Source organism: Zophobas morio, unplaced genomic scaffold, assembly GCF_036711695.1.
Source record: "Zophobas morio isolate AGI-343-1 ecotype UQ-CSIRO unplaced genomic scaffold, CSIRO_AGI_Zmor_V1 ptg000024l, whole genome shotgun sequence".
In the NCBI taxonomy this organism is placed as follows: Eukaryota; Metazoa; Arthropoda; class Insecta; order Coleoptera; family Tenebrionidae; genus Zophobas; species Zophobas morio.
In genome coordinates, this window is record NW_026972129.1 from 1,453,739 (window position 1) to 1,472,455 (window position 18,717).

Below are 18,717 nucleotides of genomic sequence, written 5' to 3' on the forward strand. Positions count from 1 at the left end.
TTTCACGAGTTCTGTTACTGGTTAAAATTAATGTACTTATTTCTGAGACACCCTGTATGTACAGAATGAGAATTCGGCTGAAGGAGCTTCGCGACAATCAAAATTCCTTTGAAAATTTAACAGAGACGGAATTTAGAAAGTCCTTTCATTTTAGCAAAAATATGACCCGTTTCTTACTGAAGAGGTTGCAACTTCATTTGGAAAATCTACGTGCCAGTGGTATTCCGGAATACTTAAATATTTTAGCCACATTGAACTTTTTAGGCCATGGCTCCATACCAACACTGCGTAAGAATGTCTTCTTCTGTTGCCATGAGTCAACCATCGGTTAGCAGGGTCATGACTTAAATTTGTCACCTAATTAGTGAAATTTTAATGCCTGTCTGGATCTACTTAGTTCCCAACGACAGCAGAAGCGATAATATCTACTAAGCAAAAATGTTATGAAAAAACACATTTTCGTCCTGTATTTATGTTTGCCAGTGACAGATTATGAAAATGGTGTCATTACTTCGAAAAATAACATTTTCGGACAAATGACACATCTGTTATTTAGGTACTAACATAACGGTTTACAGAATACGACATTTCTTGTTTTATGTTAACGTCCTGATAACATAGCAATTTTAATAACAGAAATTTAAAATAACATAATGTTAACTGATTGTTACAGAATCGACCTATTAATTTTGATTGTTCAATTGTACCGGTTGAGTTTTGTCAAACAATTCGTGCGTGGAGCCTTAGTGACCATTGTAGCTATTGTATTTTATTTTTTTTATTGTTTTGTTTGTTCGGTCAGTCACTTAATAAAAAAAAATGTTCTTTTAAATATACCTATTACGCTATTCTTTTTGACACAAATGTCTTACGCTAATGGTAAAATGTTATTATATTGTGCATATAATTTCGGAGGCTTTCACGGTCAGAATCATCGTTTTCCGGGTTGGAACCGTGTAAATTGAGTTTTTGGGTTCAACGTTTCGCACACTTTCGTAAGTGCCATCTTCAGGAGCAGGGTTAAGAATAAGGCAAAAGAGCATGGTAACTCAGTATGTCAACCATACCAGAGGCGAAACTCTTTTGAACGGAAGAATTTGGTTACGGCCTATTTATACACGTGGTGGGGGAAAACGTCGTGGTTGAAGCTGATTGGCCGGCTCCAGGCGGAGTGGGGTTCATCGTGCTCGTTCATCTCCCCCACCACGTGTATAAATAGGCCGTAACCAAATTCTTCCCGTCAAATGAGTTTCGCTTCTGGGGGGAGATGAGCACGATGATCCCCACTCCGCCTGGAGCCGACCAATCAGCTTCAACCACGACGGTTTCCCCCACCACGTGCATAAATAGGTCGTAACCAATTTGTTGGTGGGGATAATTAGCAAAATTGTGTTAAACATCTACACGATATTTCTAACATACCTACATACAAAATTTGACAATCGGTCCAGCAATTTCGGAGATTTATTTTATTGCACCAATATTCGCTTTTGTTTGGTTTTTCCTTTTCGTCCTACAACGTGTAACGTTTTGGTCCGTTGCTTAAGTCACTGGTGTGCCCGGTGCGGAAGAGTTAAGTTACACACCCTTAACAGGAAGTGGGATCATAATTCAGAGTGTTTAGATGACTAGCACAGTCAAGGTCGAATATCATAAAATCGTTTGATTTATCTAAACAACCTTGATTTTTATATTCCTATCCTTTTTCTACATACATACATAATTTTTTACCCTCTTTTACCCATGGGTGTCGAGGGCGGAGCCGTACCGAGCCGCTCAGATAGGTATGGCGATTTGGCCACGCATCCACAAAGTGACTGCGGACAGCGTTGCTTCATTCGCAATATCGCTGTGCCGCGCTAGGGGCCATCTGAGCCGTACTGCTCCCTTATTCTTTTTCTAATAATAATTAAGTTCATAAAATTTTAACAATTTAAAAAACTACATGGAAACATTTATTATTTACAGATCTTTTATTTGAGAAAGTTGTTAAACATCAATGTTCCCGTAATGAATAATAAATTTTACCCTGCTTACTAATATACAACTTAAAATACTTTTATTTAATCTGGAAGGTATGGTTAATGTAACTGTATTAATTTATTAGGAAAGTTTTTATGATCGTTGCTATAGAATCTGAAGGTTCTCGCAGTTTCTGAATTTTGAATCTTCCTTTCCAAATATCCACGTGAACATCTGCCTTGCTTTCATACTCGCCTTCATCATACTTCTGCTTCTGTACCATTGTTGCTGGTGACCAAAATTTTCGGAACTTTCTGTTTTCAGCCGTATCTGTGTTAGTATTCCAACTAATAATTCGTCCACGTTATGATTTATCCCTACTGATACTTCAATGAATTTTGCCCTGAATGTACAAGCCAGACACTTTCCATCTGCAACAATTAAGATTTGTTTCAGTTTCAGAGATTGCAATTTAAGTGCAACAATAATTGTAACTAAAATTAATAAATGTGCAATATTTGCGATCATTTATTTTGTTCATACCAACTGTAATATATTAAGTAAGTAGTGCTCGGTGAGTAAATATGTATAAAGGTAATAAAAGAATGTTTTTTTTTTATTATTTCAGACTAATAAATACTTAGTCAACCGAACTGCTTTGAGTTAAAATTTGATATAAGTACCGAAAGTTGAATAGTGGAATCTGTTTATAAGAGATTGGAATTTATTTCACTTCTACCAACGGTACATAATAACGAGCGTTTAAATAAAAACGACGTCAAGTTGGCTTTGGAAATGTGAACGAAACATTAACTAAGCCCTAAATTCACATTTATAAAGCCAACTTGACGTTGTTTTTATTTGAACGCACATTACTAGCAGGGGCTGTAAGATTTTACTAGGTACAAATCAAGTGACTCAAGTGAGTTTGTTATATTATAGCAACTACGCGATCCAACTCAACGCAGCTGTGGACTGGAATTGTTGCATAATAAAAACAATTTTTACTTCATAAACTTTATTTTTGTGTTCACTATTTTACTGCCTGGAAGAAATTTAATCAATATAAAAAGTATTAGTTAAGCACACTTTTTCTTTTCCACATAAAATGAAACAATACCTATATCAGGGGACCGACTTTGGTTTATTCCTTCTTCAGCCATCCACTATAGAAACAAAATTAAATATATTTTGGTGTATTTTAACAAAATTTTAACGAAATTACCGTCACAGGTCCAATCTAACCTCACTTCTCATTTCATATCGAATTTATCTCATACCAATCACATATTAGGGATTCCAGATCGCTAGAAACGACGACCTTTTAAAAGGTGGTGCGAAATTTTTGTCACATTATTTAGGGTTTAGAGAATATGAACCGTACCATTGCCAGTACAGTCCTGCAGAGGTGGCATAGGTTCAGTGCAAAGACCTTTGTAAAGCACATAGCGTCACAAGATACTATGTCACCTACGGTGCACTTCGATCATTCGGAGAAAAAAGGTTTTGCACTGTGAAAAACTGAATCACGAGGACTTGGAAAGTTAATGGGAACTTCACCTGTTGACAATATTCTACCCGTAGTTATAAATTTGGCGGAATCAGATTAAGATTACTCAGAATTCGAGTTTGTAGACAGACGAATTATTTATATTAATATATTTAGACTGACGTTATTGACATTTTATGGAAAATTACTCATTCGCCTTGACACTCTAAGTCGATTTTAAATTGGAAAAATGGTGTCCACAATTACATAACTCAAAAAATAAAGATACTAGATTAGGGGGGTTCAACGAACAAATCGATGGAAAGTAGGTAATCTGTTTAAATCCACATATGTGGCCATTTTTGTAGCTTTACCAAAATAAACGCGAGACACTTGTATAGTACCTTGGATAGATATTGTAGCCGTCCATAGAGTGGAAATTTGCGAATAAAAATAAAATAAAACCGGTTCAAACGGAGCCGGCGGTGGCTTGCATATTCTGACGTCACTCTGGCACACGTTGCACAGAGACGCATTTAATATTAAATGTCATCTTTTCCGTTATGATATTTCTGTTTCATTTCTGAGCTCAATCTCGTCAATAAAAACGAAGCTCTGTTCACTGTACACAAGTTGTGGTATGGTATATTCATCGTTGCGGAGGTAGGTGGAGCGAAAAACCTAGCCATCTTAGCAGCAAACACGGCTATAAACTAGTCCACGTGGACTGTTTGTTTCCTGTCATATTTTAGCTTGCTTGAACCAATTGTGTTGCACCAAACGGTTATTACACTTGTTGAAATACACTTTCAAACTTCCATCTTTCTCTGGATCGTCGGTTTCATAGCTGTGTGACAAATCGTTTGTCGTAGATAGAAAATAGTAAGATTACAGTGACCCTAAGATTTTGTGCAAACGGCCTTAAATACACCCCTGTGTGATGCGACGCGTGCCGTAGTGACAGAACTTGCAAGGCGTCTCGGCTCCGTTTGAGCCGGTTTTATTTTATTTTTATTCGCAAATTTCGACTCTATGGACGGCTACAATATCTATGCAAGCTGCTATACCAGAAACCAACGAGACACACTTGCTTGTACATAACCTCAAACCTCCCTGTAATGAATTACTGGCGTACAGCAGTGGCGGCTCGTCAGATGAGGCAAGTGAGGCGGCGCCTCACAGCATATATCTTAAGAACAGATTGAGTTAATTTGTAATTAAAAAAGAGCTTTCAATGCATTTTTAATTACAAAAATATGTTGAAATTGCAAATCTGTAGATGATTTTTTATTTTTTACGCTTTCTGCTGACATTTTCGGTTGAATACCGTACGATTTATGCCCCTAGTTTTGTAACTGAAGCGGCCAGAACGTCGGTTCACTTGAACCAACGAAGCCCAATCGCAGACACGGATTTCCATTGCTCAGCTCCTATACCCCTATACATGTGTTCGCTCGGAACTGAGGCGATATCTTCGGTGCTTCTCGGCCATTTTCGGCGGACTCATTAAACCATTTTCCCATTTATTTTACAGAACAGAAGGGCTGCGGGGTGCGTGGGTAATTTGCATGAATGTGAATAAAAACCCACCATTGATGTTTTTGTCTCTTTCATAGGTACAGATAAGTGAAAAATGAATCCCGAGTACCATATCGTCATGTTCCTTCTTGAAAGGCCGTTTTCACGGCGAACCGAGCTAGAACGTCGGCAAATTTTGCTAAATATCGAGCAGTCAAAACCGTTCATTCATTTATTAACTTCCATTGATAACCAACAGAATCGTCAGTAAGTCTTTTAAATCAACTTGGTACGAAACTTATAAATGGCTCTGCCGTAATATTTGTACGAGGTCCCGGGATATAACGATTTAAATAATTTCATCTGATGTGCAAAGTTACATGAAAGTTCCAAAGTACACATTAAAAATTTCATGGGCCTAAAACGTTTAGAAAGGAACACAACAACTATTCCCGAACCCCTCCAAGAAAGTGCTAGTTTAAAAAAAAATGACTTGTGAAAACATTGTTGATTAAATGTGTTATGGGTGTTGTTATTAATATTATTTTTATTATGACCTACCAGTGACCTGGAAATGACCGGTATTCGGACAAGACTTCTATCATTACTAACTATTAAGACCAAGTAATATGCATTAATCACATTAATTTGATTATTAATATTATTATTAATGATATTGTTGTTAAACTTCTATCATCGCCTCACCACATCAGACAGTCACGAGCCGCCACTGGCGTACAGACTTGTCCATCGTAAATAAATCGGTTGTGAATCGTGGAAATTTTACGATCCAAAGTTTATAAATCGACTGCAATCGGATCGTGTTTGTTGAACATGAAAACGTCATAAATCGGAACACGATTGTAGATCGATTGCTCACGTTGAACGCCCATATTTAGTTGTTTCTAGCGATTTGAAATGGATAATACTACACATCAAAGATAATTTACACTATTACTACATCTAAACTAAACAATCTTACCGTCAGCTATTCCTAAATATTATAAAAACATAAAAACTACAAACTAAAAGAATCTACCACGTGGTGATTTTTTAACATCCCCTCTAATTCAACCTAGTAACTTTTATTACACACCATAAAACCCTAAACTAAAATGATCGGGCTTTCAAATTTAAAAATGTTAGCCCCAAAAAAATCCTTAAGTACTTCCCAAGTAGCCGTTAAAAACTGTCTGGAATATTGGAGTAAATTTAACTTCTACTTGTTCGTTTACACACTTTACTTTTTCGTCTTTCTTCGCTTTACTTATCTCTAACTCTTCTAATAACCATATAGTAGTTTTGTATTTGCTCTGTCTAATTGATGCTCTTCTGTCCATAAGTGGGTTCCCATTGCTGATGCTCTGACTAGGTCCAAATGTTCCTTCACCCTCTTTTTTAAACTTCTGCCCGTCTGGCCCACATATTTAGTGTTGTAGTTCTTACATTTTAGTCTATAATACTCCACTTGATTCATCTATTTTATCTTTATCTTTATACTTAAACAGGATGTCCTTTAATTTCTCATCACTTCTCCGTACGATCTCCATGCGATTTCTTTTCAAAAGTCTTTTAATTTTCTCTGACACATTGCCAATATAAATGATGCTGGGTCTAAATTTCATCTCTTTATGATTTTCCTCCTGACTTTCTATATTATCTTTCACATTGCTTAGTATCTCTGTAACTCTTCGTTCCCTTATCTTTATCCAATTTAAAATTATTTCTTCCTTAAAATTGTTGTTTACTCCAATCTGTTTTATGTTAAATTCATTCTCCTTCTCTTGCTCGTTCATCTGGTTGTAATCTTAATGCTCTATCTATTATCGCAATAAATGCTGCTTTTTTATGGGTAATTGGTAAGAAGATTGATTTATAACTACATCTGTATTCGTGGGTTTTCTGTAAATTTTGAATTTTAAGTCCGCTTGATGTTTCTCAATAGACAAATCAAGAAAATCCAAAGTTTTATTTTCTTCTTTTTCAACCTTAAACTTAACGTTTTCATCTACGTTGTTCATCATCTCTAAGAGCTTTTCTAATTCCGTTTCATTTCCTTCCCACAGACATGTAATATCTACCATTCTATACCAGAGTCCCACTTTTTCTGTGATCTTATTCTCTCCATTTAAGATCTTATTCTCTATGCTGTCCATAAAGTAATCTGCTAATATGGGTGATAAACCGGATCCCATACTCAGACCGTTCGCTGTAAAGACTTTGTCTCTGAATGTAAAGAAAACCTAATTAGTGGATACTTTTAGTAGCTCTATTACGTCTTCTATTTCTGGTTCTTCAATATGTGCTTTTTTAATCAAGTCTAACTAATTCATTTGCTTTTCCTCTAGGGACAGACGTCCCTAACAACAAACTATTGGATATGCTATGTTTTGGTTTATCTATTCTGTTTAGACCTTTACTGATATTATAGGCTGGTGAATTGATGGCAGACACCACAGGTCTTATTGGATTATTATCATTCTTATGGATTTTGGATCAAAAACCATACAATTTCCGAATTTTCGGATTCATTGGACATCTTGTCTATCGTAGCCGTTTATTTGATTGTGTTAACACATTTCTTCACAGTCATCTTAACTTTGCTACAATATGAGGGTAGTGGGTTTGTTGTGTCCTCAGAATTGAACGTGCTCAAAAATCATGATTGATCAGCGTTGTACTAGTTTATTAATAAATAACAGTGGACTGATTAAAGCTCCTAGTGTACAAATTTCAAACAACACCAATTGTTCGTTTCATATTCATTTGAATAGATAAAGATTAATTCTGATTATGTGTGTATTTATCATTATTCAAAATTTGTAGGTGAATTTGTTGTTACCTAGGCAACTTTAGAACACTAATGTTTTAAAAGCCCATTTTTGCATGCTTTTCAGTTTAAAAAACGGGGATTAGATTTAGGTATAATAAAACAGCTATTTATGTTACTAGTATATAATACATAGATTTATTGGACGCGTCCTTTTATGGCCAAGCGAGCGAAGCGAGCGACACTAATAAAAGGAGAAGTCCAATAAGCAACGTGTGTACGTGTGACATACATAGCTTTATGTTTGACTCAACAGAAGATTTTTTTGCAACTTTTTCATCTCCATTTAAAAATCATTAATAAATTTCAGTAGGTATTGCAGTTGTCACTGTCATATGAATTGTGTTGCGATGCAAATTACTTTACAGTCCAATAAAGTGGTAGATTATGGACAGTTTGAAGTGTCATAAATGACATCGTTATGATTGAGTCAAACATAATAGCTATTTATGTAACAAGTACATAAACCAGGTCTTTATTGATAAGCCGATTTTAGTAGACGAGGAAGCAACCGCGTCGATAAAAAAGGCGCGTCAATAAAGCCTGTTTATGTACGCGTTACATAAGTACAAGGCTTTATGTCTGACTGCAACAATTATTATAATTTTAAAAAATAAAAATTAGGGAAAACCAATTGCAAAATAAATTTCTGAAAATCTAGTCTCCTTTCGTGAAATGTCATATTTCTGAATGTCAAAAATTTCCCAAATCAAGATTCAAAATGGGAAATTGCATAGAAATGGATTCTTTAACTCTTCCTGAAGTAGAAAACGCAAATGTGGGGTCACTAAATTTACTTCCAGAAAGAAGCAAAATGCTTTACCAAAAAACCTACGATGAGTCTGTTGCTTGGTGCGGCGGAAAGCTGGTTGTAAGGTATTCGAAATTCGTATTACTTGCATCCTTCTCAGAAATTTCCCAAAAAGGCTCAATAGCACGCTTGTGGCCAAAGTATTCTATGCTTCGATCCACTTTATGCAACCGTCATGATTTGGACATATCCAACTATATAATGTTTATTCATAAAAATTTTCACTTGTATGTTTGGTTGCAGAACTCATATTTTGAATTTTCAGTAATTTTTTAAAAATTACGATCACCGGAAAAGTATTGTAACTAACTCGACTGTTAATTGGAGATTAATAATCTCGACCATTAACGCGCTCGTTCCTCGCGCGTTAAAATATCTCGATTATTAATCGCCTTTATTAACAAACTTGTTCGTTAAATAGCTATTAATTGTGCTGTTTGCGTTTAAAGTTGAAAAATGCAAGCTAGTACATCTAACCAAGCGGAAAGTGAGATAACATAGATTGCTAGGAATGTTAAAGAGTCTTTACTACCATCAAAATCAAGACATTTATACGAAGAAACTTACAACCTTTATCGGAAGTGGTGCTCTAAAAAGAACGTCAAATCAACGTCGGAAGAGAGTATTTTGGCATATTTCACTACAGAGCTTTCCTGGTATAAAAGTTCATCATTATGGAGCAAGTATTCCATGCTAAGATCAACCATAAATTTACGTGAAGGAGTTGACATCAATAAATTCCCAGGTGTCATTGCATTTCTAAAGCGGAAAGGTGAAGGATATAGACCTAAAAAATCCCTTACACTCACGAAGAGCCAGATCGAATTTATTAAAGCTGACAGTAAGATACATTTACTAAACAAGGTAGGAAACATTCATTATGTTTGAATGTACTAAAAGCATAATTAGTTTTACAGGTTGTCATCATATTTGGTGTAGCAGGTGCATGCAGACGTCAAGAATTAGTCACATTATTGACAACATGTGTCAAAGATTGTAAAACGCACATTTTAGTCAACCTTCAAGACACGAAAACCAAAACAGATCGTCATTTTGTTATAGTACCTGGAAATATGGAAAATATTAATCTAGTTGAACTTGTGCGAGCTTATATGGCACTTCGAACTATCAAAACACCACATCAGAAATTTTTTATCAATTATGTTAAAGAGAAGTGTACTGTGCAAGCCGTCGGAATTCACAAGATTGGTAATGTGCCAGCTGTGGCGGCCAAATATTTGGGTCTAGAAAATGCTTCTTCATATACAGGCCATTGCTTCAGGCGAAGTTCAGCCACAATTTTAGCAACTGTCGGATGCAACATGGAGGGTATAAAAAGACATAGGGGCTGGGGTTCATTAACTGTAGCGGAGGGGTATGTTGATGACTGTGAAACTGCTAAAATTAACGTTGCGGAAAAAATTCTAGCCAAAAATCTTTCGGACAAAGATGTTGCTGAAGATATGTTCAGTTGTGGAAAACCAGAAGCAGTAATAGAAGCAAAAGTAGCGAAATGCGACGAGGAAAATACCCAATATACGTTTTCTGGTAATAGTTATGTTGTAAATATTAAACATTGCGATCAAGCCTAGATTATTTTAGTTAGTAAGTTTAATTGTATTCACAAAAACTTTAATAAAAACAAGTTGTCGTCTTTATTGTACTAGTACCATAAAGTATCACATTACGGCCGCTAAATTATAAAATAAAGTAACGTTTATTATAGAGCAATCGGACATAATAGTTATTTATGTACCAAGGGCACAAAGAAGATGTTATATTCGAGGGCAACGTTTACAAAATTGAGGGCCTCTGGCTCGAGATTTTGTAAGTTGCCCGAGATTTATATACATCAATTTGTGCCCGCGGTGCATACAAACTTTTATTTTTCACACGAAAATCTAAAAAAAAAATTGGTCTAAAGAGTTTAGACAGTACTTCCCTCGCTGTCGGAAACTTGACGACTGCATGCCTATTGTATTTTTTTCTCATTACATTTTTGTAGTGGGAATTTAAAAAAAATTGCGATGACGTAATCAACATTTTTGCAAGGACACGTATATCAGTTGGTATAGATGTAGTGTAATACTAAGAATAAAATTATTGTATTCCCAAATTTTCGGGAAAATGAATTGGGTCGTTTTGAATATTGATTTGTTATAATCAATAAAATAACGAAACAATTTACTCACGTATACGGCGCCGGTGTGTAATATGTAGAGAGCGGATTTCTGTCGGGCTAGGCAAGGCCAAACTCGGTACGGCTCGTACGGGATGCGAATTCATTGCGGTTACGGACTGCACTTCGTTTATTTGAGATTAGAATAACGCTGTTTCGTTGCACTTTGCTGTTAATTCCCGTTCTCATTTACTTAGCCGTTTGATTAATAAATCGTTAATTATATTTATGGAATTAGTACCGATTAAATTCAGTGATTATCTATCACCCGCTATTGAGTCCCGGCGATCCAGCGCGTCCCCACCTATAATCGTGACGTAGCCCGACAGAAATCCGCTGTCTAGTAATATGAGAGGCAACTGAAAATCGTTTGTGTATAAACATTCTTAATTTAAGATGACAAGCGTAACAGTATACGTGAGAGTCAAACAGAGAAACTGTAAACAAAACGACCATCGGTTTTATTGCTTCGACTTCCGCTTATTATATAAAACATTGAGTTTTATTTTAATTTTTGACGGTGGAATTCACAATTGGTTGATTATAAACATGTCTATTCCACATTCGCGGAACCTAGACAGCGCACACGTCTGTAATGTTAAAGTCGATGTAAATAAGCGTGCTACCCTTATGTTTCAACCGAGTTTTTAATTTAAAAAATTTTGTGTCTACCAAATTGGATTGGTCCAATGTAATACTAATAATAAGTGTTGCCTTTAATTTAATCAATAAAATAAATTGACTTCATTAATTTTTTTGAGCCACCTCTTAAGAAAGTCTAAAAAATATGAATGAAGTGATAAATCACAAGTACAGACTCATCATATATCACTCCATTCATATTTTTTGGATTTGCATATACAGGGTGACTCAAAAAAATTAATGAATGCGCAAAATTTATTTTACTGATTTACTCAGGAACTACAAAACTGAATGCTTTGAAATCTTGAAGATGTTTTAAAATTGTCATACGCATGGTAAATTTTTGATCAAAATGTATTTGGTCGTCCCCTCCTAAAAAATTTATGACGTCACCACAAAATTTTGCTGAATAAATCCTATCTAAAATGTACAAAATATGGTGAGTCTCTTGTTGTGATTTATCATTCCATTCAAATTTTTTCGATTTGCATATACAGGGTGACTCAAAAAAATTAATGAATGCGTCAATTTATTTTATTGATTTAATCAGGAACTACAAAACCGAATGCTTTGAAATCTTGCAGATGTTTTAAGGTTATAAAGAGCATAATAAATGTTTAGTCAAAAGATATTTGCTTATCCCCTCCAAAAAATTGATGACGTCAGCTCGAAAGTTTGCCGAATAAATCCTATCTAAACTGTGCAAAATATGATGAGTCTGTACTTGTGATTTATCACTCCATTCATATTTTTTGAATTTCCATATACAGGGTGACTCAAAAAAATTAATGAATGCGTAAATTTATTTTATTGATTTAATCAGGAACTACAAAACCAAATGCTTTGAAATTTTGCAGGTGTTTTAAGGTTATAAAGAGCATAATAAATGTTTAGTCAAAATATATTTGCTTATTCCCTCCAAAAACTTGATGACGTCAGCTCAAAAGTTTGCCGAATAAATCATATCTAAAATGTACAAAATATAATGAGTCTGTACTTGTGATCTATCACTCCATTAATATTTTTTGTATTGGCATATACAGGGTGACTAAAAAAATAATGAATGCGTAAATTTATTTTATTGATTTACTCAGGAACTACAAAACCGAATTCTTTGAAATCCACTGCGAAAAAAAAACATAATAGGCATGTAGTCGGCACATTCCCGACAGCGAGGGAAGTACTGTCTAAACTCTTTAGACCAATTTTTTATACTTATAATACTTTATTCGGTGCTAGCAGAATGGAAGCAGAGGCAGAAATAATTCCAATAGAGGAACCTGCGAAAGGTTTAAGTTTAGCTGGAAAGTTTGGTACGAATAGCACGTTTGTAAGTTGTAATTTGTATCTCCATTAATTGTCAAAAAATAAATAAGTGGATAAAAATAAAGAATACATTTTGAATTTTTTGTTTAATTCGGTTTAGCAAAATAGAGCATAATGAGACGGCACAATAATTCTTTATGCCCGCTCATTGTGTCCCGGATATAAAATGCCGCTTTACGTTTATCACATCATGGATATAAAACAAACATTATATACGAGTGAAAAATAATAGTATATTATTAGCCAAGGTTGCAAAGCCAAGCATTCTAGGCCGAGCGCAAATTAGAACCCGAGACGCGCAGCGTCGAGGGCTCTGAAGCGCGAGGTCTAGAAGTGGCTCTGCAACCGTGGTTAATATACTATTTTTTTCACTAGTAGAAACCATAAGACAATAAATTGAAAAAAAATAAACGTTCAATTTTTTGAGTCAACATGATTTTGTTTTGATTTCTAATCAAACTTAATATAAATCTTCAACACAAAGAAAACCGTTTACACTTGTCGCTGAATTAATCATTTTATCTTCTACCGTCTACAACCACCATGCGTATACTCAAGTAATGTTAGTAGCACACATTTATTCATTTTTTAAGAAATAATCACATCAAGTATTGCGTACATAACCTCAATTTTCTTTTTGAACCCGTGGTCGCAAAAGTTGAATTTGCTACCTCGAAATGAGTCGACATTTGCATGCTTTATGGCTGCTAGTGAAAAAAATATTTTTTCTATTCACTATATAGAAAATGTGATTTTCTTTCCTCATTTCAGGGCACAAAGTGTCACTTTACCTCCCGGCGGGAGGTAAACTATTTTGGCTCCTGCCGGAAGCTAAAGTGCATTTTTGTCAAAAATGACGTTTATAAATTTATAAACTTGCTACTTCTAAAACGTCTGGAGGGGTACAATTATTATCTGAAGCACTACTTTCATCCAAATCCTCCATTTTTTCCAAAATTGATTAATTACTTCCCGAGCGTAAGCAAAGGAAGTATTGTAATCGAGTCCGTCGGCCGACTCTCTACTTTTACGTTTTCTCGATCTTTCATGACCCCTAGAAGACGAAGAAATAGGTGTCCCATTTCCGTCTGTCTGTCCGTCTGTCCGTCCGTCTGTCCGTCCGTCTGTCCGTCTGTCCGTCTGCCGTCCCGGATTTTTATTAGACAGATAATCTCCGAAAGTACTCGACCGATTGTTGTGAAATTGTGTACTTATATTAAGAATATCATGTAGATGGTAAAACGCTAACCAAAATTTGTCTAATCATCCCCACCACTAATGCGACGACGTCACTTCAAAATTGTATACAGGGTGTCCCAGAATTCGCGCCATTCCCGTGAATGAGATGTTCCCTGTCCCGAACTGTGCCGTAATTCGCAAAAAGAATTGTCCAGGCTTTAACCGTGTGAGAACTGGAAGGCCATTAAGTTGACCAATAGAGAGGCTGCTTTTATATCCGAACGTTTCTATGTTCAAAGTTACCTATGCCAAGAACAAAAAATCGGGTAATACTAAAGTTGAATGAATTTTTTTCCGAATCCCCCTCCGTCAACAAAAGGAAACAGAAGTGTGGTTATAAATTTAATCGTTTTGACAATTGTTTGTCATAAACTGTCATGAAGTTCATCACTGACCTGAAGAGATGCTTCTGCGCCAAAGATGACTGATTAATGTACACAGAGACATCAAGGTTTACTTTAAGGTAAGTAGCATGGGACAGAAGTTATTTCTGCTGCCATTCTAGTTAAATTGTGTTTAACTGGGCTGTACATGTTATAAGAGAAGCTGTTTCATTTCATCGTAGGCAAAAAATAATACATTTATTACTATTCTACATAGAGTAGCTACCGAAGAGCAGGTATTAGAAGTCATTTTCTTAGAGCCCCGTGAATAATCGTCGGCACCCAGACCAACATGTGTTTCACCGATTGTTACATCGAGCAAGAGAAGATGGATCTTTTCAACCTAATCGGAAAGGCCGTGCTGGAGCTCCACGGAATGTACGTGTAGGTGCTGAAGAGCAAGTGTTAGAAAACATGGAAGCGGATCCTAGGAGAAGTGTCCTCTACGTAGCGCAAATGAGTGGATGCCCAAGATCGACCACTCATCGTATCCTTCAAGAGAGAAGACTGTATCCTTACCATTACACGAGAGTGCAGCATCTGCGACCAACCGACTACCCGCGACGAGTACATTTTGCTCAATGGTTACTGCGACAAAATGAACTAAATCCTGATTTTTCACGGCGCATTCTTTTCAACGACGAATGCTCATTTTCCCGAGAAGGAATGTTTAATGCACACAATTGGCAATTCTGGGCACACGAAAATCCACATCTCACTAGGGTGACAGCATATCAGGAGCGATTTACTATTAATCTATGGGCTGGAATCATTGGTACTACTGTGGTAAAAATTTTAATGCATTGATAAAATTATCACTAAACTCCGTTCCTGTTTTTTTAGGTGGGGCCGTTTGTGTTACCTGATCGCCTTAATGGGGAGGCATATGCTAATTTTCTACGACTAGAGCTTCCGGCGTTGTTGGAAGACGTTCCTTTGAATGTACGGCGGAATATGTGGTTTCAGCACGACGACGCTCCTCCACATAATTCGATACTTGTACGGCGAACATTGAAAAGAGTATCCTCATAGGTGGATTGGGCGTAGCAGTACTAACATCTGGCCTCCTAGATCTCCAGACCTTTCTCCTTTGGACTTTTTTTTTGGAATCAAATTAAAAATTACGTATATACTCGTAGAAAACCCCTAGATACGTTAGAAGAACTGGAAGAGAGACTGCACGAAACCTACGCTACAGTTACTCCTGAGATGTTAAATAATACACAACACAACATAATTCGACGAGCTAGAACTTGCATTGAAGTTAATGGTGGTCATTTTGAGCACATTGTTTAATACTCGTAACGTTACAGTACAACGATTCCAGCCCATAGATTAATAGTATTGCTCTTGATATGCTCTCAAGTTAGCGAAATGTGGATTTTCGTTTGCCCAGAAGTGCTAATTGTGCGCATTAAATAGTCTTTTTCGGGAAAATCAACATTCGTCGGCGAAAAGAATATGCCGTGAAAAATCAGGATTTATTAGTTCATTTTGTCGCAGTAACCATTTAGCAACATGCACCCGTCGCGCAGTCGGCTCGTCGCAGATGCTGCACTTTCGTCAATAGTAAATAAATTAACATCATTTCCAAATATTCTTTATACTAGTATGAATAAGACATCAATAACTTAGTGGTATTGGTACTGATTTGTTTATAGTTTGTATTGTTCTTAAAAAAAATGCAACTAAACGATTTTTGTTATAATTTTTATTCGTATCTTTTCAATCTCTAGAAAGTACTCACAACTTTAAAGAAACTGTTTTAAATCATCATGTGCAGCATCAATATTATTCTTGAATAAGTCTCAGTTTTCAGTATCTCCCCCGCATGATTGACACCACAGCAGATACCTATGATCTTAACACACCAGAGAAGTGGAGTCTCGTCTCTTTTTTCGTTGCTTAGATTAGGTATCAGCAACTAAGCTGTTCAGTAAAAATTGATACTGTTTATTGAAAATCATAAGCACCGATTAATCAAAGGCGATATTTATGTTTTAGTACACTTAATAACGTTCTTTGAATGGACATGTGGTACTCTTTTTTAGAAATAACGATAAACTTAATATCAGGCATATGATGCATAGTGAATTCTGAAAATGTACTGATTTTCGTTAAAAAGAACAACACATTATTCACGGGGCTCTAAGAAAATGACTTCTAATACCTGCTCTTTGGTATCTACCACGGGGGTGAAGGTTGTATTGCCGAATAGGCAACAAGAATGACATTTAGCTTGTGGACGCCGGCATCGCATTTTGAGGGGCAAGGGGCGGCTAGTAGCACACTGCGCAGATGCAGCCTGTGGCTGTGGGCTCCAGATTTTTCCCGGTCTTTTACTGACATATGTCAATGTTGTGCGATGCAGTGCGATGTTTTGGAATAAAATGTGTTTCACGGCTTTAATTCTCGCAAGTGACCGTGGAATTTATGTGAAAGGTAATAAAAATATAATTATGTGCTGATTGTTTGATAACAACCATGTTTCAGGACTGAGGCTTGCGCTTGAAGCAGGGGCAACACCATTGCAAAACATCACTTCGTACTTCGAAGTATTTGGAATGAACTCAATGTGAGTACCTTTTACTTTAAAATAACCTGGAGGAAATGGAAACCCTTGAATGGATCTGGTACTCCCATTTGACGTCTAGAAGTACTATGGTGGAAGGTTTGTGTTTTTGTTAATTTTTTGTTTATAACAGAATTGTTTTTTTATTTTATTGTTAATTTTTGAATTGTACATTAGTCTTTTAATGTTTAATATACTTCGTTTGTAAAATTTTATGAATTTTATTTCTTTCCATTAATAAAACAAATAAGTAGTGGTAGGCAATCCGTATGACACGATGCTGGAGTATGCAACTGGCAATACACGTAGCATGCATTTATTTGAATTTCCCACACTTTTACATCGCAACATGACCGTCGAGAAATGTCACTGCTGCTGCCAATGAAATACATGGAGCCTGCGCTTCTTCTATATTGACTGTTCTGTGGTATCTACACTATGTAGAATAGTAATAAATGTATTATTTGCCTACGATGAAATGAAACAGCTTCTCTTATGACATGTACAGCCCAGTTAAACACAATTTAACTAGAATGGCAGCAGAAATAACTTCTGTCCCATGCTACTTGCCTCAAAGTAAACCTTGACGTCTCTGTGTACATTAATCAGGCATCTTTGGCGCAGAAGCATCTCTTCAGGTCAGTGATGAACTTCGTGACAGTTTATGACAAACAATTGTCAAAATGATTAAATTTATAACCACACTTCTGTTTCCTTTTGTTGACGGAGGGGGATTCGGAAAAAATTCATTCAACTTTAGTATTACCCGATTTTTTGTTCTTGGCATAGGTAACGTTGAACATAGAAACGTTCGAATATAAAAGCAGCCTCTCTATTGGTCAACTTAATCGCCTTCCAGTTCTCACACGGTTAAAGCCTGGACAATTCTTTTTGCGAATTACGGCACAGTTCGGGACAGGGAACATGTCATTCACGGGAATGGCGCGAATTCTGGGACACCCTGTATAGTAAATGGGTTTTCAATTGTATAAAATAACATAGTCCTACACATGTAGTTTACAACTCTGATTCGACTTTTCACCCGAAACGTCCAGATTTTTGGAAAAAAAATCAAAATTATAAAACAACATTTTGAAATTTAATTTTTAATGTGCTAACCAGAATGCTTTGAAATGTTGCAGATGTTTTAAGGCTATAAAGAGCATCATAAATCTTTAGTCAAAAAATATTTGCTTATCCCCTCCAAAAACTTGATGACGTCAGCTCAAAAGTTTGTGGAATAAATCATATCTAAAATATACAAAATATGATGAGTCTGTACTTGTGATCTATCACTCCATTCATATTTTTTGAATTTGCATATACAGGGTGACTCAAAAAAATTAATGAATGCGTAAATTTATTTTACTGATTTACTCAGAAACTACACAACCGAATGCTTTGAAATCTTGCAGATGTTTTAAGGTTATAAAGAGCATAATAAATGTTTAGTCAAAATATATTTGCTTATCCCCTCCAAAAACTTGATGACGTCAGCTCGAAAGTTTGCCGAATAAATCATATCTAAAATGTACAAAATATGATGAGTCTGTACTTGTGATCTATCACTCCATTCATATTTTTTGAATTTGCATATACAGGGTGACTCAAAAAAATTAATGAATGCGTAAATATATTTTATTGATTTAATCAGGAACTACAAAACGGAATGCTCTTACATCTTGCAGATGTTTTAAGGTTATAAAGAGCATAATAAATGTTTAGTCAAAATATATTTGCTTATCCCCTCCAAAAACTTGATGACG

The 18,717-nt window shown here is 35.8% G+C and overlaps 2 protein-coding genes and 1 long non-coding RNA gene across 6 annotated transcripts in view; 2 read left to right on the forward strand and 1 right to left on the reverse strand.

Moving 5' to 3' along the window:
- Positions 1 to 1,932: 1,932 nt before the first annotated feature.
- LOC135135279 (GTP-binding protein REM 1) overlaps positions 1,933 to 18,717 on the reverse strand; it is a 245,018-nt gene continuing 228,233 nt past the window's right edge. The window contains exon 5 of the mRNA XM_064064306.1: positions 1,933 to 2,393. Coding sequence (XP_063920376.1) covers positions 2,128 to 2,393 — 266 coding nt within the window. The 3' untranslated portion in view covers positions 1,933 to 2,127. The remainder of the gene's footprint in view (positions 2,394 to 18,717) is intronic.
- Positions 14,381 to 15,790, forward strand: LOC135135495 (uncharacterized). Of its 4 annotated transcripts, none has more exons than XM_064064562.1 (3): positions 14,381 to 14,459; positions 14,597 to 15,165; positions 15,223 to 15,790. In XM_064064562.1, exons 2-3 carry the CDS (start codon positions 14,794 to 14,796, stop codon positions 15,409 to 15,411), a joined length of 561 nt encoding a protein of 186 aa, XP_063920632.1. In that variant the 5' UTR covers positions 14,381 to 14,459; positions 14,597 to 14,793; the 3' UTR covers positions 15,412 to 15,790. The 4 variants fall into 4 exon arrangements, with proteins under 4 accessions (XP_063920632.1, XP_063920635.1, XP_063920634.1 ...); XM_064064565.1 differs by having other exon boundaries at positions 14,638 to 15,165; XM_064064564.1 differs by having other exon boundaries at positions 14,397 to 14,459; positions 14,602 to 15,165.
- On the forward strand, positions 16,730 to 17,161 carry LOC135135497 (uncharacterized). Its single transcript, XR_010281573.1, has 2 exons — positions 16,730 to 16,821; positions 16,873 to 17,161. It is a non-coding gene; the product is annotated as an uncharacterized LOC135135497 (long non-coding RNA).